The sequence below is a fragment of the Taeniopygia guttata genome, chromosome 2 (assembly GCF_048771995.1).
Source record: "Taeniopygia guttata chromosome 2, bTaeGut7.mat, whole genome shotgun sequence".
Classification (NCBI taxonomy): Eukaryota; Metazoa; Chordata; class Aves; order Passeriformes; family Estrildidae; genus Taeniopygia; species Taeniopygia guttata.
The window spans coordinates 53,594,549-53,619,784 of NC_133026.1; the positions used below are offsets into that span (position 1 = coordinate 53,594,549).

General features: G+C 37.4%; 1 protein-coding gene across 4 annotated transcripts in view; it reads right to left on the bottom strand.

The window, feature by feature from the left end:
* Positions 1 to 1,713: 1,713 nt before the first annotated feature.
* CDK13 (cyclin dependent kinase 13) overlaps positions 1,714 to 25,236 on the bottom strand; it is a 47,205-nt gene continuing 23,682 nt past the window's right edge. Inside the window, exons 6-14 of one of the 4 annotated variants that reach the window (XM_012571459.5) lie at positions 22,565 to 22,754; positions 20,041 to 20,097; positions 17,229 to 17,330; positions 17,041 to 17,118; positions 14,824 to 14,940; positions 13,779 to 13,910; positions 11,306 to 11,511; positions 7,879 to 8,439; positions 1,714 to 6,794 (exon numbers count right to left, since the gene is read on the bottom strand). In XM_012571459.5, the coding sequence (XP_012426913.5) occupies positions 5,938 to 6,794; positions 7,879 to 8,439; positions 11,306 to 11,511; positions 13,779 to 13,910; positions 14,824 to 14,940; positions 17,041 to 17,118; positions 17,229 to 17,330; positions 20,041 to 20,097; positions 22,565 to 22,754 (2,300 nt within the window). In that variant the 3' untranslated portion in view covers positions 1,714 to 5,937. The remainder of the gene's footprint in view (positions 6,795 to 7,878; positions 8,440 to 11,305; positions 11,512 to 13,778; positions 13,911 to 14,823; positions 14,941 to 17,040; positions 17,119 to 17,228; positions 17,331 to 20,040; positions 20,098 to 22,564; positions 22,755 to 25,236) is intronic. The other 3 variants (XM_030265330.4, XM_030265331.4, XM_072925942.1) reach the window with 3 other exon arrangements.

Here is a 25,236-nt window from a genome sequence, read left to right on the forward strand (position 1 = left end):
GTGCTGTGTGAAGTCATCCAAATATTGCCTATTGGTAAGGGCTGCTCTAACTGAAGAAAAAGAAAAGTTCCTCTCTCAAAGTTTCTCTGACTGTGCCTTCCCTCCATACGCAATAAAAAAAGCCCAAAATAAGCAGCCATAGCAAATAAACAACTTTAAAAGCAAAACCCTCAAGCTCCATCAAGGTGAATGCAGCTGACTGGCAAAAACAAGTTACCCACATTTGTCAAATGAAGTTCTCTGCCCATGTTTACTGCAACTGCAAAATGCTCCAACTTTGATTTTCTTCCACATGGTGGGGGAGTTTGGTAGCTCTAATCCTGTTCATCCAGATGGCCTGTGAGGTTTTATAGGCATTCCTTACAAATAGAAGCAACCTAATCCTGGTTCAGGTAATTTAAAATAAATTTCTGTAAAACTGCATCGTTCTTTAAAGCTAGCAGGGCAGTAATTCATGGCTTTGACAAAAGGACCGGTTTCCTCTCTTGCCACCAATTTCAAAGATCCATTCCTTACTCCCTATTGCTACAGGCTGTTCTGCAGTTACTTGCGTATCTCCTCTTTCACTTGATGCTATTTGCAGCTGAGGATATCTACTGACATGCCGATCCCACTGCCATTATTACTGGTACCTTACTGCACAGCTGGTTACCCATAGGGCAGTAAGAGCTCAATGACACAGATGCCGCACCATTCTCAAACCATTTCAGGTTCATGCTCCAACACAAACCAGAGCCAATTTTGTTATGAGTTGCAATAGCACCTTTCATGAGAAAAACTGAGCAGACAGCTAGAATTGGTTATACACAAATGCCAGATCTGCTATATGCAAGTCAACACCCTGTGAAATACAGCCTGAGCTTGTCACCAGAACTGAAGGTCAGGCTTTAACTGCAGCTGTCACCAAAATATTGTTTCCAGAGTGAGGTGTTTTGGGCTGCAGCTACACATCTTGTCAGCCTAATGTCAAATGACACCTGTGTAACTCCTGCTGGCCCCTGTAACTTCCAACTGCATTTTCACTGTCCATCTATTGACCTTATCAAAGACAAATGATGAAGCAGCACTCTGCCCAACCTCAAGTTTAAAAGAACGGAAGTTAACAGCAAGTGCCATATTTTTGGATGGAGGTATAACATTTTTTGAAAGATTCAAAAGGTTTCATTAGATAACTAATACAGTAGGAAAAAACCGAGAAAAGGCTCAGGCATGCAAAGCACAGTTGCTTAAGCCAGGCTCAGTTCACAGTGTCTCATCAGACACGGAAAATACCTGGCTCTTTGGGTTTGATTTCCCATTGGTCTAACAGGCACAGCATCCTTTTTGAAGAGACAGCGGTGGAGAATATTCACTTCACCTCTGCTTGGACACTGCAAAGAAAAAATGTCATATTGTCCATCGCTACCATCCTGAGCAGCTGACAGGTGCTGAAGGAGCAGCTTCTCAGCTGGCAAAGCCCCTGTCCCACACGCACTCAGCTGCTCTTGAGGCACCATCAGTGCTTGAAGGGATGCTCTGCTCCCACATCATCCACACTGCCAGCAAAGGCTCACAGTGCCAGGCCCTGCAGGGCTCCTTTGAAACACAACTGGAGCAGTAAATGAGTTCTATTAATAACTTGCAGAATTTCAATACACTGAAAACACTCTCAGTTTAACCCAATGTTCTTTTGAAATACCATTTGACAATCAGAGAGGGAAAACAAGGAAAGACTTAAATTTTCATGTATTTTATTTACAGGCCGCACAATACATTTTATATACAAATGGCTTAAAATAACAAAGAGTAAGCAAGCTGAAGCATAACAATTTATTTTAAATTAAGTTGTCTCGAAATAACTCCTGCAATAAAGTTTCTTCACCCTGATAAGCAAGTTAATTTGATTTTAAGTCAACCCAAGGTAATTTTATTTTTAAATATAGAATTCAAATAAATTTTCTGGTGATTCCTCAATTTCATTACATATTCTGCGAATACAGAACATCCAAAAACTCTCAAGAAGGGTAATAGCCAAAATTTCCTCATGTAAAAACCAAAATAACAGAACAGACTGGAAAAATGTTGTATGTAAAAAACACTTGCATGTTTTATTAACTAAAAGAATGCAAGTAGTATGTCTGACATTCTTCTCTCTCAGAAAGAGAATTCATGGTCCAAGACCTAATTTGCCTGCAGACAAGAGGTATCCTGTGTTACTTCAGTTTTTACCACACAGTTATCTATTAAACTCATCCAACTGTAAACTTCACCAAAACTGAAAGCAAAAGGAGAAGAGCGCTCAAAACCGTAAGAACTTAAAACATGGCACTTAGTGCCTCTGCTTCTAGAAAGCACCTGACACCACTGTGGGATGGAGAAAATTTAAGAGACCACATTTTATGGAAACACAAGAAAATACAGAAGTTTGCTATTTTGAAATTATTTTTCCAAGAAATTAAAATAGCATTTAAGGATACATGCATTTTTATAGCTCTTCCCTAGCACTGCTCATTCTGTTCAGGATAACGACAACTAGTGATCCATAAAAGTGGTTTCTTTTTCCTTTGGCTGAATCTAAGCATAATAATAGTCTTAAGTGTTTTAAGTCATAGTCATGTGCAGTCCAGTTGTACTTGCTTTCTTCCTCTTGGTATGGCTAAAGACGACTTAATATCAATAATGAAGTACTTGCTATTTGATAGTCCATTATTACAGTATTTCACTACATTTATTTAGAAATACAAACACACAACACTTACTTTTCGATGTGGTATCCAGGTCTCTGTAGCTCACTTTGGAATTGCAGCACAGAAAACATAAACCCAAAGGAATGAGGGAGAAAGTAATAAAAGCCATGGCTCCACAGAAAAATAACGCTGTTTTCAGAATGTCTACTACTGTATCAAAAATGCAAGAGCCACATAATGTAAAATGCTAAACTAGTACAGACTCTGCTGAGTGGAGTTCACACATAAGGGTAAAATGCTGCCATAAGCACCTCGTCATGTGATTGAATTCAAAAGAAATGTTGACAGGTAGTACACAGGTCCAGTACAATTGAATGTGGTTTTTTCCTCTACTGTCCTTAGATCCAGGCAGTTCCCTAGCTGCTAACTGCCCAGACACAGTTCCACATAGGGGAGAAAGGCTACAGGCACCAATCCTCCTGCCACACCCTCAAGGGCAGAGCTCTACACTTGCAACAGCCCAGGAGGAAAGGTGTCAGCAAAGAGCCAAGATACCCTAGACAGCAGAGCAGGCAAACTTTTTAGTTATCACATATAGAAATATATTAACTTTCTCTCCAAATTATCCCAGCACTGTTGTCCCAGACAAATACAGTGTTCAAAGTCACAGGCTAGTAATCCTTAAATTGGGAAAATGCCATTGTACAGTATTCATCTGGTACAGCATACAGAGTTTTGTTTCTGGAAGTCAATTGCTTTTTGCACCTCCTCTCTCCTCAAAGTCAAGATTAATTGTGCTGGGCCTGTTGGGGTTTTTTTCATGGCCAAAGACTGAAATCCATTTTGGTAGAACAATATCTAAAAGTACTGCCAGCCCATAAGCAAACTGCACACTCATTTACAGATGCAGAGGGGACCAACTTCTCTACATTGAATGAAGCTAACTAAATGACTTGAAAAATTATGTCCAAAAGGGAAGGTAGGAGACACAACTTCTTCCTTGTATTTTTGTATTGCAAGTCAATTAATTTAGTTCTCTGAGATTTTCCATTTGAACTTACCTGTGTTTTTAGCCAACTACAGTCTGCAGTTACACTTTCAGTGCAGGTGGGTAACCCCAGAGTGCACATCTTTAGCAAAATCAAGTGCAGATAAGCTTTGAAAGCTTTATTCTAGGAAAAACAAAACAAAACAAAAAAAAAGCCATCTGTGTCTACATTTGTGGGTCTGGGTTTTTTTAAAGATTAGTAAACAAAGAGCCTTAGCTGACACAGTCCGTATCTAAAAGACACTAATGTTTTTTGTCTTTAAAATTTTACTAGCATAAAAATGCTATGGGGATGTCCTTACTCAAGGAAAAAAACAGTCCAGTGCACTGTCATGAATGCCATGAAGCTTTTGCCTTTCTTAAGCACAGACTATTCAGGTTGTAACTATTTGTTTCTGACCTGGCCACTTTAAAATTGGTCCTGGCCACTTTTATTTTCAGGTGGCAGGATTTCCTGCTGTGTCTAGTGAGGGCAACTGCCAGACCTGGGGACAGTGTAAGCAGCAGGACTCTTTCCATTCCTCATCTGCCAGATCCTCAAACACCACACAGAATTAGTGAAGGGAATTTCTCCATGCTCTACAGTGTGGGAATTAGCCATATATGAGTCAGGATTTTCAATTAAAACTAAACACCAACAGCTTTGGCTTCTATTCTGAAAATCCAAAAAGTCATTGACAAGACATTTGTGTAAGTAGAAATTTTACTTTTTAAAAAGTAGTTTTTAAACACTCAATTACATAAGGTACCGATTTGTCAACTGGATAATCAGTTGGAAAATTGTTTCCAATATGGGCTTTCAAGACATCTTTTTATGTACAGGCAAAATATAACCATACCTCCTCTTTGCAGGAGACTACTTATTGTCAGAGGAAACAAAAAAAAAGAAACCATGCTGGAAGTTGTAATTAGTATGAGGAGTGGCTCTTGGGAGTTTTAACTATAATAATCCTAGTTGTTCCGAGACACTCAATTCCAATATTAAAATGTTCTGTGGATAGCAGATATAAAATCAATTAATTGGCACAATCACAAGTTTACAGCGAATTACAACTAGTGTCAAACATTTTGCCATTGCTTTAAACACTGGTAATTTTTCCTTTGGTTACTTCCTACAATGCAGTACTTGGGGTAAAAAGACAAACAGTGTCAGCTTTTAACACAAAGTAAAGAAATTACTGCTGTTGACATTTAAGAGAAAAAAAAACTATTTAATCACTTGGTAAGAACATATAAAGTATAGTTCATTTGGCAGAGGAACTAAAACACTTAATACAACTCCAACAGGGAGCTGAGGAAACACTACACTCTTCATTCTTCACCTCACTTTCAACGTTTCTCATGAAGTTCAATTTGGAAACTACAATTTTATCTAGGTAAAATCAGGTCTCTAAGTAACTGGCCCATGTGAAGTAAACACCACAAGATTATGACCTGCTTGCGTTTCTTATTATTATCTGAATTCTCTTTTTAATTACCTAGGTTTAGGCATTATGTTCACAGCGACCTATGAAGTACTTCCAAATTTTTGCAGACCTTAAGCTTACATGTTAAGGCACTTACCATTCAAGTAAAACAGTTTTTATACAAACAAGCGTGGGAGATGGAGAGAACATTTTACCAGAACACCCTTTTTTTCTTGGGAAAAAAAAAAAGTTGACCAAATATTTATAAAATTTTGCATCAAGAGAAAGGTTGTGTTTTATTATCTGAAATGAGCACGAAGTACACCTTCCACAATAACACTGAAAGCAGTGCAAAGACTGACAGTGACCTTTGACTAAAAGTAGTTCTGTAAAAAGAAAAATACCAAATAAATCAGTGCCCTGCTTTGATTGTTGTAAAATTTCATTCTTTTTACATAAAAGTTGGTCCAAACTTACAAAAAAAGCACAAATGTGCATAGTTCAGAAGATCTGAAAGAGTGCCATAAAAAGCTGATGTCCCTAAATTTAGCATCCACTTAAAACTGCCAAAATACAAAATAAAAGTCAGAACTAGAGTTTGTGAACATGTACAATCAAGTCATCTAGTTTTTAGACAGCATGAGTTGTAAGCATTTTTAAATTTTTTTCTACTGTATGCAAGACCCTTTTCCACATAAAAATAAAGCTGTTGAATTAACATTATTCAAGTCTGTTGAACTGCTGCTTTAAATTGCAGCTAGGGGAGAAAAAGAAGTTTTTCCAGATAAAAATGATGTGCCTGAGGAAAAACAGATACTCAATATGGTAATCCTCTGCCTCGCCCTCTCACTGCAGATGTGCTAATGTGTCCCCTGTATCCTTGGGAATAGCCAGGTCCTTGGGCAGGAGAAGTCCAAGTCTGTCCATGCATGTGGTTGATGCCAGTGGGATTTTCCTGTAAATTACTTCCATAGCTATAGTTGTGCATCTTTGTGGGCAAAGAGTGTGCACTCTCTGGCCCTGTGGAAGCATCACTGCTGCTCCCTAAAACTGGGATTGGGCCATGGCTGTATTCAAACCTATGGTCTTTATCTCCACTGAAGAGCATGGGGCCAGCATTGAGGTAAATGTCTCTGTAACCAGTTACTGAGCTGGGAAAGGATTCTGGAAAGGCTGATGGAGGAGGGGCAGCACCAGAGTGAGATGAAGCAGTACTGTAGTTATCCAAAGACTGAATATCTGAGTTTCCAAGGAAACTCCTCCTTTCTAATACTCCTGATGATCCGCTTCCTATTCCATCACTAGTGCTGTAACAGGCAGATGAGAAGGATGATGAGCCAAAGCTATCCTTGTAGTCTGGGCCTGTTACATAGGAGTCTCTAGCCTGATAATCCACACTCGTTTGTACTGGCTCCTCCGTTGTTGCCTGAGCTTGATGCTGAGCCAGCAGCTGCAGAAGAGCTGCTTTCACTCCTGCGTGAGGATCTGTTCCTGAAGAGTTACTTATAGGCAAATGCTGATTCTCTGTCCGATAATCAAGGTCTTCATCAGTGAGTGGTGGAGGCTCCGGTGGCTCAGGAGGACGCTGGTCCGGAGGCAGGATCCGAGGGCGCTCCTGCTCAGGTGTTCGGTTCATAAGCCTCATCTCAGACTGCCTAACCAAATCCTCTTGACCTAAGAAGATGAAAAAGAAGAGCTCTGGAATAAAAGTATACAAGTAACAGGACCAGAAAGAAAAGGACTCCTTCCTGGAAAAACACAGAGGTTTGTTAACTTCAATTCTAATTAATTTATTAGTTAAATTTGTCAGTAGTTATAGTATTTTGGACAAAATTTGGCAACAGTTCATTTGCTTCAGGAGCATAATGCAGGTTACTCCTTAAAGTAAGATTATCAAGCAGTCAGTTAAAGAAAAACAGTACAAGCTCCTTGAAAAAAACCACAGAAAAAGCAACCAACCAGGACAAAATGCAAGCAACACAAACACTAAAAATTCAAAGGATCAAGAAAGATTCACAGATAGGGACAGAAGTCTCCCAGGACAAGGGGTCACCCTATCAAAGAACAGCAAAACTCGAGGTTTAAAATAAACACAAAATAAAAAGCACACCTCTCAACACCCCCCCCCCCAAACCCTCCAAGAACATTCCCAAAGCACTTCAAAATATTTCTTTCAACAGCTGCAAACACCACAAAATAATATATGAACCACGATAATAACCCTGAATTTGCAAGCCAAAATATGAACAGAGCTCTAAACTGTGAGAAGACTACAGAAGCCACTACTATACGTCAATGGAAACCTTTAGCCGTGTGTGTGACAGTTACAGGTAACTACTGAATTTGACACTAAGGAACTGCTCTACTTAGCAGTAGAACCCAAAAGAAAATACTGTCTCACCAAAATAAGCTTTACCTAAACACAGTCAAAACTGGCGAATTACATCCATGCATCTGCTAGTAAAGACTGTCTTCACCACCACACTCACCACTAAGAAAACCCCAACCCCACAATAATGTTCAGTTTCCTCACTAATACTTTTGCACCTCTTAGGCTGGTTATTGCTTGCTCTGTCTGCACAGTGCCTGTTAAACTAAGAGACAAATTCTCTGATCCAGACTTAAAATGTGACCAAATCAATTTAATCTCCTGTACTCACACAGATTCATATGGCAAACACGTTAATTCTCTACTCCCAAACTATTACATCCCCAGTGCTTCAGGTATGTGCTAGTTAGCAATAAAGGCCTTCAGTACCTGCAGACATATATAACGATTTGATCAGATGTGGGTAGCCAGGTGCCGGAGATTCCATGTCGTCCCGGCTGACAGACACAGGAGTGGCAGGCTCTGGAGGCTGCCTGAGTTGTAATGACATTTCATTTCCTGATCCATTTTCCTTCTCCTCCAACACAAAATCTTTTTGCTTTGTTTGCTGAGCCTTTATTAACTGAGACAACAGAACAGCAAATGCACTCTGCACAGCTGCCTGGGCAGCATCAGTCTCCACTTTAGGCTGACCCAGCTGAGCAGGTGGCACAGGGAGCTGCGTGACCGTCGGCTGTTTTAGGGGCTCCTGCTCTGGAGGTGGTGGCGGAGGTGGCGGTGGCTGCTGCTGCTGTTCTGACTGTTTTTCACCTGCTGACAAAATTCCAGCAGGAAGATTTATTTTATTTAGTTGCTGTTGAGTCTCTGGGTTTACCTTAATATTCAATACTTGGGCAAACTGTGCCAAACTAACACTTGTTTTAGACTGTAGCAGGTTTAGCAGGATTGCCACTTCATTCTGGTTTAACTGCTGTCCAGTGCTTGTTTTTGCTAAAGACAAAAAAGGTGTTTTTAAGTATTATTTAGAACTGGCATATTTCAGAAACTCAAAAGAAGGTTAATGTAGCATGGCTGACACAACTGGCAAAGCGTGGGTTTGGACAACACAGAAATGGAATGCTTTTACATATTAACTGTCTTTGGGGAGTTTCCATAGGAAATGGAACAGTAAGATCCGACATAACAAGTGACTTCCATGAAGTGCGCACATGCACTTAGACAGATGGAAAAACACCAAGCTAGAGCTCAATTTTCCACAATATAACTAAGTTAGGGCTTAAGGCCACCTGCTTTAGGCAGCTGTAAGACTTCCAACCCCCATAAAATTTCTTATCTTTGACATATCATAACCCTTTGTTAAAAAGTAGCCATCTGCAAAATCCATTTCCAGTCATATTCCAGCCCATTCTAATTCAGCATCTCGGTTTTAACACCTGCCCAAGTGACCTGGCTCTAGGTGGCCTAGGAGCTCACAGTACAAATGCAAAAGTCAATGCTGACTTTGAAGGAGAAGTCAATCACTCAGTAGCAGGAAATATGTGATAATATATAGTTAATTCAATTAGATGGAGTTTACCACAAATCAGAGCCGATTATGATGATACAGGGAATATGAATAAGGAAGTTTGGGTGTTTGAAGCTGAAAAACTACTTTGATATTCATTGTGGCAATTTATTTTTAAAGAAGTGAAGCAGTATGGATTGTAATGTGCCCTGTGAGCAAATGATTTAGAGAAGAAAGCAGTTAAAAATTAGAAAATGAGTGTGTGAGCAAGCTGGCTAAACTCTGAATTTTTCTTAACCCAGGTCAGCACAAACACATTCATTTCTCTTTTATCCTTGCCATTGTGCTATCTTGCCAATATAGTAATTCATAGCAGATTAGAAGCCATGCATAACAAATACAAATATTAAGTATTTGCCTTGCAAGATTTAAGAACAGCATGGCTGGAAAGTGCTACAAAATCCACAGTCCTACTTGTGGATGTGCAGCAAGATACGAGGACTTGGAACTGACTTAAGCAGAATCCAGGGACTTCAAAACTGCTTTGTATCTATATGAATATAATCCATCTTCTATTCAGCAATACAAAAAAATAAATCACAATTTTCTATGCCTTATGCTGACTCTCACTCAGATGTTGTGATTAACGGAAGATTTTGTCACATCTGAGGATGGTACACTCAACATTAATAACTTTTATCAGACTCTCAATGAAAATTCATCAGAAAAATGCCAAACAGGGAAACTAATCTACCTATTCCATACTCTTTGGTTAGCTTTAAGTTCATTCTAACAGGAAACTCTATTCTGGGAAATCTGTCATAACAAAATTATTGAGGTCTGAACGGTTCCTGTTAAATTGCAAAATGCAATAACCAGGGGTCCCACTCATGAATCAGAACATTAGCAACTGATACAATGTCTTTTTAACTTCTCCTTTTAGGGTGCTTAGAAACAAATGTTGAATTTTGGGTAGAGCATGTATTTGGTCATGGAGCTATATAATGTGTCTTACTAATAATATTATTTAAGGTGCATTATGGCTTCCAGAAGTTTTTGTTTAATACAGGAAATGCCTCTATGTGTCACTGAAAATTAAATTGTCTTCTTTTCTATCTAGACATATTTTTCTGTGCACATATGGGTAAACAGCAATATAGGTCTGAATGATTCCTTGTCTATTTGCTTTGGTTTTTTTGCATAGTCACTATTAATGACTAATAGTAATCTCTCATCAAGCTGTTATGTTATAAAAGCATAAAGATAACTATCCTTTGGACTCTTTAAACTTCTAATGTAGTTTCATTGATGGGAGAAAAAATTACAGAAAGTCATTCTTGAAAATGCTGCCAAAACTTCAACCTAAACATATGGATTAGCAGAATCTTGCAGCTGGTTGAATGGAGCAAAAGGCAATAAAGTGCAATAAAATATGATCAAAATAACTACTTTCAATGTATTTTTGAACAGAACACTTGGAGCTCTGCTCTACTGTTAAATTAAGGTTTGACTCAAGATGATAGAATTGTCAGCTGCTATGAATGCATAAACTGTGTTTTTTAGCTGAATTCCTCTATCAGTGCCATAGGATTTATGCTTACTTTGCACATTCAAAAATAGTCTAATATTAAAGTTACAGGTATCTATTTGCTGTTGTTACTATTTGTATTTCTACATATTTTGTAAGAACTATCACTTAACTGCTGAGTATCTCAAATTCCCTCCACAATGGAACCATAACTTTGTTATATTTGTAAAATTTGTCTCAAGTGAGATACTTTGTTAAAGTTTCAGAATTACTGGTAGCACAATTCACAAAGGCAGATACTTCATGTGTGATACCAGCTTCTGAGGGTTAGTTTCAGTGTTAGTTTTTTTTTGCTGTTGTTGGCTTTTTTTACAACTTGATTTAGTCCCAACACCTGAAAAGCTGAAGACTAACATAATATGCAGATGGAATCTATTCCATTTGAAATTACAATTGTTCTAAACTGTCTTCTGATCAGTTTATCAATACCAATAAAGCTCAACCCTCTATGGAGATTGTGAGAAACTTTGAACAGCCACTGGCTTGTGAAACTATGAAAGAATCATAGATTAGCAAGAGCTAAAATCCCCTCTCAATACAGAGCAATTAGTTGCTCTGACCAGGCTGAAAAGTTAAGTAAAACTGGAAAGGAACACTTATGTTTCCAAAAGCAAAGGCAAATTTTTTGCAAGAAAGATTAAACTTACAATACCGTTCCTCCCTCAAGAATCCAGGAGACGCCAATACTCTGCAAGTAACATCTAAGATTTCTAGAGGTGCAATCCAAGTAGTAGGTAATTATAAGAACTGAAAATATTACTGACCAAGTGCTACACTAGAGCTGCCCTGAGTTTTGAGTTGGGAAGAAGTTTGCATGCCTTGTGGGGTGTTGGTTCTGCTCTCATCCATGCCTAGAGACAGATCCTTCCTAGGGACTTTAGCTGCTGTAGAGTCATCAGTCATGCCCATCTGCTTCTGTCTTCTGCGTTTCTTACTCCACAGCTCATGGCAATCCTGCCACAAAGGAAGGCTGCAAAGAATGATTGGAGATAATCAGTTTAATTCCTATTTTTAATTTTTTTTTAATCATCCTGGTAAAAACACTTAAATTATACATAATGTAACTTCTGAAAGGTGAACCTACTGGAACCCAGAAATACATCAGGAAACATTCAAAAGCCAGCAAAATCTCAGACCTGCTTTTTCTGGTTGAAAATTCTTTACTGAGTGCCTCTTTCAGAAGCACATCTCCTTCTGGCAGAAAAAGGGTAAAAGTAGCTTAAAATGAGAATTATTTTCCTAATTATTTGTATTATCTGTAACTCAAAACTTCAAAACTAATACTGCACAGTTGCTATGAAGTATACAACTTGCATACTACCTAATAACTAAGTTATCAATATGAAAGTATTTTTTTCAGGGTCCTTCTGTCTGCTTATAAAAGTACTGCTGAGTCATTAGGTCACATACTTGTCCACAGTAACAGACATGGCTATCTAGTTTATAGTGTACAGCTCATGCAACCAAGAAAATAGGGAGAAAAGAAGGAACACGTTGCAGAAATAAGTTGTATGAATAAATATCACTTGACACTACCAAACATGGGATACCAGGAAGAACAAGGGGATATCCTATGTAAGACATATGAATGCAGAGGCAAAATTCTCCTACTAAACTTATCTGCCACCTATTCTGTCCTTCCATTACAGCTCCCTGCAGGCATCTCAGTTCTGATTTCCAGAGGAACAAAAAGACCCACAGAAATACTGAGCTGGGCAGTAAAAATAATGGTTTATATTTTCCTATTACGTATTAACTGTCTTAGCAGTTCTGTCACCCAGAAACACGGAAAAATTAGCCAACAAATGACAAGAGACACTGGAAAGGCAATTATGACAACTGTTTCCTTTATTCTCTCCCTCCACCTGCCAAGTATTTTCTGAAAAACAATTGGAAGCAAGAACTCATTGTCAGAAGTATCCTATGGTCCTTCCAATCAGCATGTCACTTTCTTTGGATGAACTGCTGCTCCTTCCCAGAACAGAACTTCAGTCTCTCAAGAGAACAGTCAACACTTTCCTGTGGTGTGCCAGAACTAAGTGTGGTTCCTCCTAATTATTAAAAGGACACTAGTGACTAGTTTGTTTTGAATTTCCATGTATCGGTTTCTAGAATGAATGCATTACCACATCCCTGAAGAAAAGATGATCTTCCCATTCACTTACTTCAAAATGCTACATGCTACATGTACAAGTGGTTTTGAAACTTCAGCAAGCAGCTTGAAACTGCTCATTTCTGATTTTCACACAGTGATATAGTTATATTCAGGCAATGAAACCTCTTTGGCTCATGTTTCAGAACATTAGTAATGTTTGCCCGGAGAGGTTATAGTCTCCCTCACTGGTGATACTCAAAAACCATCTGGACACAATCCTGTGCCATGTGCTCTGGGATGACCCTGCTTAAGGACAGAAGCTGGACTAGATGACAAACTGTGGTCCCTGCCCACCTCACCCATTCTGTGATTCTGTATAACAACCTTGTGTATATAACAGCTAAGTCTAAAAAGATTTTTAATAAAATCCTTAGATTAAAAAATCCTTAGATAAAAAGAAGTCAATATAGGCTGCCTACTCAAACAGTATCATAGATTCTATGTTCTGACAGCTATACTGAGGAAAGAATGAGACCTGCAGATTCTCTAGTACCTTTTCATTGTTTTCCTTAGGACATGCTCCAATATGATTTGTACTGATTAAAATGACTGCAAAGTCACTGCAAAAATCCTACAGGACATTGCAATACACTTCCTCTAGAGAAACTGATAGGAACAAAGCTGCACAATTTTATTTTTCCTGCCTGTAAAACCAAGGCTCTCATCTGCCTCATGAAACAATTCATTGCATTTCACTTTAACTGTCAGGAACTCTATACCTACTGTCATTCTATCATCAGACAGCAATTCAGATTCATGGAGGATCTCAAAATCCCTGGAAAAAGTAGACTCTGATAAAGTAAGATAACAGGAAAATTATGCTTTTTAAGTAGTAGAAACATTCATAGAAGAGTATTTTCTTTAGAGGTAGTAACTCAATAATTAGTTCTAGGAATGACAAACCAACTCTGATATCTATGAGACACTTAGCTACGCAAGCATCTTACTACAGAATCACCTTTCAACAACTGTATACATCAACATTTCTGCCACCATCTCCTTTACTGAGCCAAAATAAACTTATTGAAATCAGTGCATGTTCACACTTCCTAAAGGTAGCATTACCAGTGGAAATTACTTACTCTGGAGGAGGCATTTTAGATGGCTCCACATCTCGCAGAAACTCACACTGAAGAGCTTGTTCAGCCGTGCAGCGCTTGCTGGGATCCAGGGCAAGCATATAGTCAAATAAATCTAATGCAGCTGGTGGGATGCTACAAAAGTGCAAAACAAAGAAAGTGTCACATCTTTATTTTGTATCACACATATCTGTGAAAAACTTTAATGAACACATCCCTTCCAGTATGATCACTAAGTGCTCAGGTAACTTATATACTAACAAAACATACCCACAACCTGAGCTTGATAGTAAGAGGCAGAAATAGACTTCACCTTTTACTACCTGTGCTATCACGTAACTCAAGCTTCCTTCCCCTTCTGCTGTTTCATTGCTTGAAACCTTGTACTTACAAAAAACCACGTTCACATTTTAAAGCCAAGACTGTATTTTTACATTTTGAAATTTACCACCAGACTTTGGCTTGATTCATAGACAATAATTCTATTGCTTCAAAGATGTTAGTCTCATTAGTATGAACAGGATGACGCATTTCTCTTGAAACCCACTGCACCTGAAGGAGGGGAACAACCCCCTTAAAATAAGCTAACAGCTGTTTTCCATACCTGTCACTTGTGATATATGCACAAAACTAGTCCAATGGTAATACTTTAGAACACATGGTTCAGGTAACTCCTCTGTGTTGAATGAGTTTATGACACAAAAGACTAATGTTAAACAGACTACGTATTAAGCTGTAGCCAGTTTTATCAATAAAAACAATTAAGTACTCTGAGCTGTTTTTTGGACAGGGCAACAAGCAGGTGTACCAAAAAAATATTTCCTTAGGTGAAAGCTGACAGGTGGCTGAAATTTTAGGGCCTTCTTTCCTCCTCTTGATGCTCCTATTAAATAAGGGTTAATACAAGCTTTGTGGGTATCATGGGAAGGACAAGAATCTAAAGGCATTTTTCTTTACGCTTGATCTATGCTCGTTCTCCGGAAGTTCATAAAGTCTCTGGGAAAACTTAATGCTATTACAGTTGACTAAACTAATTCTTCATCCTTACAAAGCAAACTCTTCTCTCAGTTTTCGACGATACTGCTTCTTTGGTTTCATTGTGTTGAAATAAGCTAATTTTATAACATCAGGCCACACTGCTGGACAAGGACTTCCGCAAATTCGGCTGTACCAAAAAGAAGGGAAAAAAGGGTATGAGATCCAAAACCACAAGTGAGCACAGCTGTCATTTGTATTCTTGCAAGTACAGTGAAAACAAAAATAATTTTCAATTTTCATGTTCAGGTTATTTTTAGCTAAAATTTCTCCACTGTCAAATGCCCAACACCATTAAATAATGGTGAACTGTGTACAAAGGGTAATCACCCCACACAGACTAAACTTACTGTTTCTGCCTCAGTCCAGCCCAAACATCCTCTACACAAATGTTTTCAAAAGCGTAACCAATTACATCTGAAGAGTTGTCCAGGTATCTGACTAGAAAAACTGTATAGCCTACATTTAGAGTAACTTTTATGTCCTTAGCTCCCAATGCCACTGAAGAAAGATATACCAAATAGCTGAAAAAGCAGTTTTCACTGAGAATTTATTTAATGCTAAAGACCTAAGAGAAAAAAACATTCAGTATGTCCTAAAGGCACAAATCACTAGAAAACCTCTGTATTTTTTACTTCAGTTATGAGTTTTATGCCTCAAGCCTCATCTACCTCCAGAAACAGAGCTGCCAATACTATTATGCCCCACATTCCATCGCCATCCTTTTTTCCTATGGCTAAGTACAAGTTGATCAACACCACGCTTCTGAGCAGAAGAACTAATAAGGTATTTCCATATATGCAAGGGTTCAAATTCTCATGCACACAGTCATAAAAGGACATTTTGCAAATACATTTCCCTAGGTCAACCCTCCTTTTCATAAGATTTAAATGGTTAGTGTAAGAGACCTAATGATTTATGCCCTAGGTGCTATGCAAACCAATCTGACTTTACACTGATTAGTGTATGTAATTTTCAGGAGGGCAAATTAAAATAATTAATCTCTTACTATCAGAATGTACTTCAGCTCTGTGTTTAATAAATTTTGAAAAGACAAATGTAGAATTGTTGACTGTAACATGATCACAGCAGAAATGTTCATAAAACTGATATATTATGTTCAAACAGCAAAAAATGCATAGCATCAGTGAAGACAAGAAATGAGCTACAAACAGAAGCTTCCAGCAGAAGGACATCACAAAGTTTTAGTTTTGTACCAGATGTAAAACACAAAGAAAAACTTCTAATTACTCATTCTCATGTGCTTCAATGCCACCTAGTGCTCAAAACCAAAACTCATGAGTTTAAATGACTCAAATTCCCAAACTCATGAGTTTAATTCTTATTCCAAAAACGACCACTGACCTGCTTTGCATCACCTAAAACCTTCATTTTTTTCAGGCCAGCTAATAGCACATTACACAGAAGCATGCTACTGTTCAATCTCTTTTGAAAAATATCTCAGTATATAATTTCATAATACTTTTAGTAAGTTGATTTGACCATTTACTGTTCACTTTCTGTAAGTTCTGTAGGACTCACTCCCTTTCCCCCTTGTTTCTAGGAAGAACACCTCTCCTCATTTACAATGTCAATTATGACATCAGAGTCAAAAAGCAGATTTTGCTTGCTGAATAAATGGAAAGAAAAAGATGCTCTGGTTCTACTGAGTTAAAATGCTTATCATTCTATGATCTATTCAGAACAAAGAAATAGAATTTTCATCTCCACCAAATGTCCGGCAGTTTGTAAAGGAACAGCAATATTCCCACAAAAGTAATAAAGCTAAGGTGTGTACATGGTAGGCTTGAAACAAGAACTCATGGCCAGCAGCATGCCAAATACCTGCTACCTCCCAAATCCCACTTGTCCTTATTATTGTCCACGTTCTCATTCTGATTTGCTGCAAGGAAGTTGCAACATCATCTTAAAAATTGCAGGCATTTTGATTACTCTCTCTTTACAATTTTAGTAATAGGCAACTCCAGCTACTCTACAAAAACCCATCTTACTTGTCAAAGGTACATTGCTAGGAACACAGAACACTCAGAAAACCCTTTATGTCTGTGCCAGTCACTCGTGTTAACTGCCCCTCAAAACCTCTAACATCTCACTTAGGGCAGTAACTGAGCACTTGCAAGTATTTGCAATGTATTATCTCAGATTTTAACACTAAGAAAAGAAACCTGTCAGTTTATGAGGCATGTATGTAGCAGTGCTTGCTAGTTACCTTATGAGTTCCAGTTGAGCAAGTTCTTGATTTGCTTGGAATATTGGCTTTTTTGTAAAAAGTTCACCCAGGATACAGCTGTAAAACAGTTTAGCAAAATTCCATCATTATGGTTTTCAGTACAGAATGATAGAAACTTTATTTTTGGCTTGTTTTTATCCTTGCTAGGCTTCTATCCAAACTCTTACCCACAGCTCCAGACATCGATAGCTGGTGTGTATCTTTCTTCCCCAAGGAGAAGTTCAGGAGGTCGATACCATAATGTAATAACTTTGTTGGTATATGGTCGGCTGTTGGAAGGAGGAAAAAGAGAGGACTATCATTTTAATATGATTACACTTCTGAAAAAAATGATACCTTAAGGACTTTACTTCTGTGATACTGTTTAAGAACAGTACAATCTTCCACTCTCTTTTAATTTTAGTCCTGCAAAGCTGTAGCTGCACAAAAGCAAACAAATTGCCTGATGAAGGCTACAAACAGTCAGATTGAAGATATAAATAATAACCACACAGCCACCTTAATGCTATGTAAATAGTGTATCTCCATTATTATTCAGAAAGCAACACTGTATATTTATTACATTGCCAGTCATTTCAGGAGCAGGACTCACTTAGATAAAACCAGTAACTTCCAGGCACCTATTGGCTATTACCGTACTAAATATAGGACCTCTACAAGCACTTTAAAAAGAAAGAAAAAAGTCACTTTTCTCTCTTTAATTATGAGCAAAAGAGATAAAAGCCTTCTTCTGGAACTGCATCATTCACCAATTTTGATTCCAAAGCCTGGAATGCTTCTAGCATCTTCCTATATTTCACAATATCTTTAATTCTCCACAGCTCTAACCAGAAATTTTGGTCACTGCGAATAATCCTTTCCATCCTCCCACTAAAGCAAAGATTTCTACTAATGCAGGCACACATTTTTTTGTGCACAGACTGAACTCCAGCATCAACAGTTCAAAATGGAAAGCAGAGAAGAGATGTTCAATTTTGGTTTTGTTTCAATCAGGATGCTTTAAAAGTTATTCCAGAATTCTTTCAGTTTCTTCTAGTTTTTCACTCGGTGAAACTTTTTTTTTCAGTTATCAATGCGAGGTAACTCCAAACAGAAAGAGTAACATTAAGTATGAACAACCATAAATGAAGCCTAAAAAGCTCTTATAGCATTCTTAGTAGTACAGGTATCACTTCTGTAAAATCATCTGAGTCCTTCTTTCATTAAGGTACATAACTCCAATTCCTTTTTAAATGGTAGCACATTTTTGGAAACAATTCCATCATTTATCATATTTATCTCTGAAGCAAGCATTCCCTATGAAATGTTTACATCGTATGGACTGTCTCTACAGATAGATTTCTCATATGTATTAGTATATGGTGGTTTTTATTTGAACACTTGTCATGCAATCTGTCATAGCTCCTACTCCAAACACGTTAAATCTACAGAATAACATTTTCAAGGAGCACAACTAAAACAACCAATGGGAATTTACTTAAATTTCTATTTCTTCCCCATTATGCCCCTGCTAAGTTCTGTACCCTTTCAAACAGTATTAAATTCTAAACAACAGTAAACCAAATGCAAAATACATGAATTAAAAACAGCAGCTATTATACACTTGTTGATATACATTAATTATATCTGTTACTGCAGGTCAGGAGGAAAATGAATGACAAAAGAATTGCCAAAAATCTACTCAGATTCTAATTATTCTTCCAAGTTTAACTGGCAATTCTGTTATAGCTTAATTAAATCTTAATCTTGGTTTCATTAATGCATAATGGCATAATAACGTTGCTGTTTCATGTACAGTAAAATGGCTTATTGGCATTATAAGGACACTGAACCTTTGAACTTTTAATCCTTAATGAACAGTGAGTTTTACAAAGAAAATTTAAATTAATTTAAAACAGACATTACAAAAACCCAAGCAAAACATGGCAAACCAGAGGAAAAAATTTCCATTAGGCCAGTTTGGTGCATGTTGAAACAAGAAGGTATGATAACATCCTTTTATTATTAAGTACATCCAAACCAAAAAATAATAAGCTAGCAGACACTTAAGATTATTTCACTTTGCTCTTATAATCAACAGTTTTCATAACTGTACTTAAGCATATTTTCCTGAAATAAGAGTTCTGAGACAATAGTTCAGTGAAACTAATGCTGCTAACACACTTATCAACAACCTAAGAGCTGTGTAGAAAACAATAAATCCATAAAGCTAACATTATGGATATTATTTCTCAAATTAGACTTGCAGAAATCAAAGTAAGGTCAGGTATCCAGCCATCTCTGTATCTAACCACCTCATGGACATATTACTGTAGTGAACATTTAACCTGGATTTTGGAAAGTCAATTCCACATGACAAATACTACATTACAAAATAAATACTAAAGTTCTTAATAATAAGAACTGTGCACCTGTTTCCTGGAGTATAAGCATAATGAAGCCAAGAACAACAGAAGCACAAGTCACAAGAAGTTTCTGAATAACTTTTATTTAAACTTTTATCTCTGTTTCCAGCAGATTCAACAGCACTGACTGCCTAAAGAATACAATAAACCCCTTGAAATGTGAAGTTAAATCTTACAAAAAAATCATGCTCATTGAATATGAACTGTATGATACTTTGTGCCAGTAAAAAAAAAAAATTTGCTTTCCCTAAATAATATCTTTGGTATACCAACAGAAGAAATACACCTCAGATTTACAGGACCAGAAACTTAGCATTGTAAGTTAATTTCCAATCAATATATGGCCAGTCTCTACCATTATTTATCCAGAACATCTGGAAAAGCAATACACTCGCACAAAGAGACTTTTGTGGTTTTATGCTGTGTAAGACAACATGTATTTCTTTCACTTTCCTAAGCAATTACTGGTATTACAGTACAGTAACATTTCCTCTAAATCAGTCTTCTGTTCCTCCTAAGTTACGCAACAAGATTAAACTTCTGAATGGTTTTTCACAGTGTAATTGTATCTTACCTTTCTTCTGAGTTGTACAACCGAGCAAGCCCAAAATCAGCGAGCTTTATCTGCCCTCTGGTGGAAAAAGTAAAGAATTATTTAGTGGTTAATCCTGTTAAGCTTTCTTCACCCAAAATAAGGTAAAGTTTAAGACTGAAACAGCTGCAACTGATCTTCACCAAACCACATTAATGAAGAGGCAATGCTCTGCTATCTCTGCATCTCTTCAGTAAACAGTATGCTAAGTCACTGAATAGCAAATACAAGTAAGCAAAATTTGGTATGCTTATCAAATGGCATTTACGTTATTGGATGTTAGTAAAAATTTAGGTCTATCCCATAAAATATTCTAGTCAGTAACTCTGAAGGAAAAAAAACTGAGGGAAGAAACTGCTATTTTCTCAGGACTTACTGTTAGCATGAGCACTTATACAGCAAACAACTATCAGCCGTCATACTTCCTTCTAGGAAGCCATCAAAGTCCTGTTCTGCACTTGTACATTTCAAATATGGCCTTTACATCAGGGAAACTGACCAGATAAGGGCTTCTATTTTTGTCAGCAGCCAGCTGGCTTCCCCTATGAGGGGAAGAGTAGAAAATAAAGAGCTCTTGCAGTTCCCACAGCTAAAAGGCACTGCTCGATGACCAGAAACTCCCACTAGTTGTAAAGTCTGGGTGATTCAAACAGAAGGCTATCTGCAAGCTTCTCTAATACACGGAATGAATGTTGGACTGTTATATGTGGTTGTCCTTTTCTGTAAACTTTCTATAAACTTTAATAACTTCCATCTCTTTAAAAGACATGCTATTTTATCAAATGATGGCAACATTTTCTGCTAGCACGATGATTTTGTGGTAACAGCATGTACATGACCATTTTGTGCTGATACAATATACAAGTTACAGTTTCCATACACTTTTCTTTTCAGACCTTTACTCTGATTTATTGGAAAACACACATAAACAAATAAATGTTCCCCTCAAATTCACATGCTTATTTCTGAGAATGTATTTGTATTTGCTCAAAAATTAATTGAAGTTACCTATGTAAAAGATACATAATGTTTCCACATGTTTGGCTTCAGGCTGTAACTAGTAATAGGATTTTTTAAACATTGGCATAAAAAAAATCATTCAGCTCTATCATCTTTTTCTCCTGCTGGTGGAAAAACCTAATGATGCTCAGACACTGTTCTAGGGGGCGAAAACCCAACTCTGCAACCTGGATTGGAGAGCACAGTAAAATAACAAGCTCCTCCTCTACCATAAGGCACTCTTCCCCACTTTCAGGTTACACCCAGCTTCTGAGTTCCCAAAGCTGCACACAGAAACACTAACCCTGGAGATCAGCAGATAAGATTAGGTGTGTGGGCACAGCAAGTAATGGGGAGGAACATGCACATCTGTTTAAGAATCTGTATCATAATCTGGCAAGGCTGCAGTAGGATACAGAGTTGAAAGCATCAAGTGTTAGTTCACTCTGAAGGAAAAAGGAAGAAATAGTAAATTTGATTTGGAGAAAGCTGGGAGAAAACTAGGCCTATCAAAAAAGACCCTTGATCCATTTTGCTCAGTATTTAATCTCCAACAGCAGCAGTAGATTTTTAGGAAGAACATGTGAATCCATTCCCTTTGGGGCTCATCTTCTTCATACTTAACCACTACCCATAATCATTGTGTTAAGGGTGCTAAAACAGGGATCCCTGTCCCTTCCCATCAGCATGTGTTAATAATCCTATCCTTGAATGTGTCTCATCTTTTTCTGAAACTCCTGACACTACCCAGAAGACTTCCTGTGACAACAAATCCCGAATCTGACTACCTACTCTTTTCTTAACTATACCCTTTTTTGCTGTTATAAACCTTGCTCTTATGCTGCGCCCTGCATTTAGTACTCCAGGTTGTGATGCACAACAGCTGATAATGAAGACATCCACTATTCTCACACTGGCTTTTGATTTGTTGCTGCTGCTGCAAACTGAAAACACCACACTTATTAAAATGATTCATAATTACCATGTGTTAAAATAGTATGAAACAAATTATTCTCCCACTTTGATTATAGCAATAACTGCAAGTTAAGGCATGTTTGAACATGCCTAATCAATACTCTTTCAAAGCATTATCCTGACTGATGATGACGAGGACCTCAGAACTGTCATGAAGAACCAGCCTAGCCACGCTGCAATCTTGACATGAGATGGCAGAAAGAATACACTTCAAACACTTACATACTAGAATTCTACAATTCTGTTTTAATATATAACTCAGATAATTTCCCCCCGTACTCTGACTTAGTAGGATTAAAATTCAATCTTTTTTTTAAATATAGATTAAGTTTAATATGCAGCTGCAGGCTCCAGTGTTAAGCAGGAACATTACTGGATTAGTATTTTGCAACTGATTTTAAAGAAACACGGCAATTTAGAAAATAAGTTTTGCTAATGACTCCAATCAGATGAACTGTGAAGAGAGAAATAACAATTTAAAGATGTTGTTAACATACAATTTTTGTTATGTACTTTTAAGTAATACCCATACCTATTATTTAGTAGAATATTTGAACATTTGATATCTCTGTGCAAAAAGTTCTTCTTGTGGCAATAGGCCAAGCCCTCCATCAGCTGTCTCATAAAAGATTTAATATGATTTTCATTAAAATGAACCAAACCAGATTCGAGCAATCCCATCAAGTCATGGTCCATATATTCAAATACCAGGTAAAATGCACCTACAAAAGAAAGGGAAAGGGTAGGAGAAACAGACAGAAAAATTGATTTAACAGCAGTCCAAAGCATTGCTGTTGCCTAGTTTTTAAAATCAGAAGCATTTTTCATACAACTACTTAGATCTTCTAGCTGTATCTCATGTCCAATAAAATATAGTACAGGAAAAAGTTTTAATAAATTGTTGTTCGATATAAACAGTTATACTAGTCAAATGTTTGTGAAAAGAAAATGTTACCACATGATGCTTTAGTCTAGATGAACATGTGCCCTCCCTACAGTTCTCAAACTCCACTCATTTTATTTCAAGAAAAAGTAACTTGGTCATATGTAAAATTTGGAGAGGAAATCTAGAAACAAAATATGTACAACCATTATTGTGCATTATTGTTCACGTGTCATGACTCAGTGACTAATATTTTAAAGATTTCCATGCAACCGGGTCAGAAATAAACTGGCCCTTCTTAGACTAAAAATACCTATAAGACAGGATAAAATGGGAAAGCAGAACTAACCTACTAGTAACAGCAGCTCTGCAAAGACACTTCATATTTTAAGTTGCCATATGCATATATTCAGCACAAGAGAGTCTGGTCTTATCTTACACTGGCCTGTATAATTCTACCAATAAAGCCATTAAAGCCAAAGCTCTTTGAGATGTATAAGCACTCTTCAAGAGGAAAAGTGTTGAGTGATTCAGAAGTAGCAATAACCAATCTCCAATACAACCATTCCCAGTACAATCTACTTTTTAGTACTTCACTGTTACCCTTCCTCAGCCTGGGACACACAGAACAGTGCAGCCCCTGCAGAGTGAAGGAAGCAACACAGAAACCACATTCAAGTGGGTCTGTCTACCTTGCGTTTCCCAAACCTCCTGAAATTTTCCACTACAAATAGTTTCTACCCAACAAGAACTCATTACATGTACTTGTTCCTAAAAAAGTTTAAACTCAGAAACTAGTGAAAATCTTGGAGCAATAATAAGAAGTCAGCTTGACAGAAGCTTTACACATACATGGCCACATTCTAATGAACTGACTCCTTTTCTTTTTTCGTAGCTGAAAAGGGAAAAAAGAATGCTAGGTCCATCTGCTATTCAGGAAGAAGATTACTTATACACTAAGTGTTAAACTTGTAACAATGATTAGCATACATCAGCTAAAGCAAAGGCCATTGCATACCACATTGTTTTTGTCCTGTTGCATATTACACGGAGAAAGCAAAATACTCATTATAAAATACCCCTGCTGTTGTGTATAGAGGGGGTGAATCAGGAAGTGAATCAAGCAGGTACAACACAATACCAACCATCACTTCACAAGGAGAGAGGGAAGTATTAAGAGCTATGAATAATCAAAAGTCTGCTCTGTTACTATTTACATAACTGAGTTCACCAATCCAGTTCACCAGTTTAACATAGAAATGCACAGAGGCTCCTAATCTTAGTATTTTCAAACTAGATAGGTGGCAATCTGCTGTTCGAGCTACTTCAATGATGACTGAAGTGTGAACCATGACATATTTTTAAATGCTTTCAAACAAAACACCTGATATTAGTGCAGCAGTGTAAGAAAAACCTAGATATGCCCTTCAGAGGATGCCAGCTCCACAAAACTGAATGAACACCAGTGAATCTTGGTACCTTCTTGCTCTGGAGTACAAGAGAAAGGTAATGCTGTCATGGCAGCTGGCTGCATGCGTGTGTATGACATGGAGAAAGACTGACTGTAGAACAGTTTAGGGAGAATAGCTGAAGAGAGCCCTCTTGTTTATATGCAAAGTAGGATACATGCCTTAAGCAATTTCCTGCTCTGTCACTGACTCCCAGAATTTTTTCACTGCTGTTTATGCACTATAACCAGCAATCACAATTGGTACCCTTATGCAAGAAGGAAAGCTGACAACAATAGAGAAGATTCATAAACAAAGAGTAGTACCTGGAAGGTGACACCTGATTACTTACATTCTCTGCAACTCTTATTAGAAAAAATACACTAAACCAGGGTAAATGCTACATATTCCTTATGAGATCAAGAGCAAATGTACAGATTCATTATACTTGTGCATTCTTGCCTAGTTCCTAACTACACATTATTAAAATTTGTTTTAAAAGTAAAAACTGGTAAAATCTTCATTGAGTATGAGAAAAAAATGAAAATTAGTCTATTAACCTTGGCAATTGTACCATTCAAGCCTGATTTTCAGCATTACTCAAGCTATCAAGCAAACTGGAGTGGAATTCCTGTTAATTTATTCCTAGACAAACATAGTGCCCTTTTCTGACAGAGATCTGTAGTTTCTGCCAACAAAATCCTTATGTTATTCCACCCAATAATTTCAAATTTTCATCGCTTTTCATCACACTGGGGGATTTGATACTCCATAAAAGAGAAAGCAGCAACAGTCATGGAAGACATCACAAATGAACTATGCACAGGAAGAAGTGTGCTTACTACAGCTTAGTCCAAATTTAAGCTCACAGTA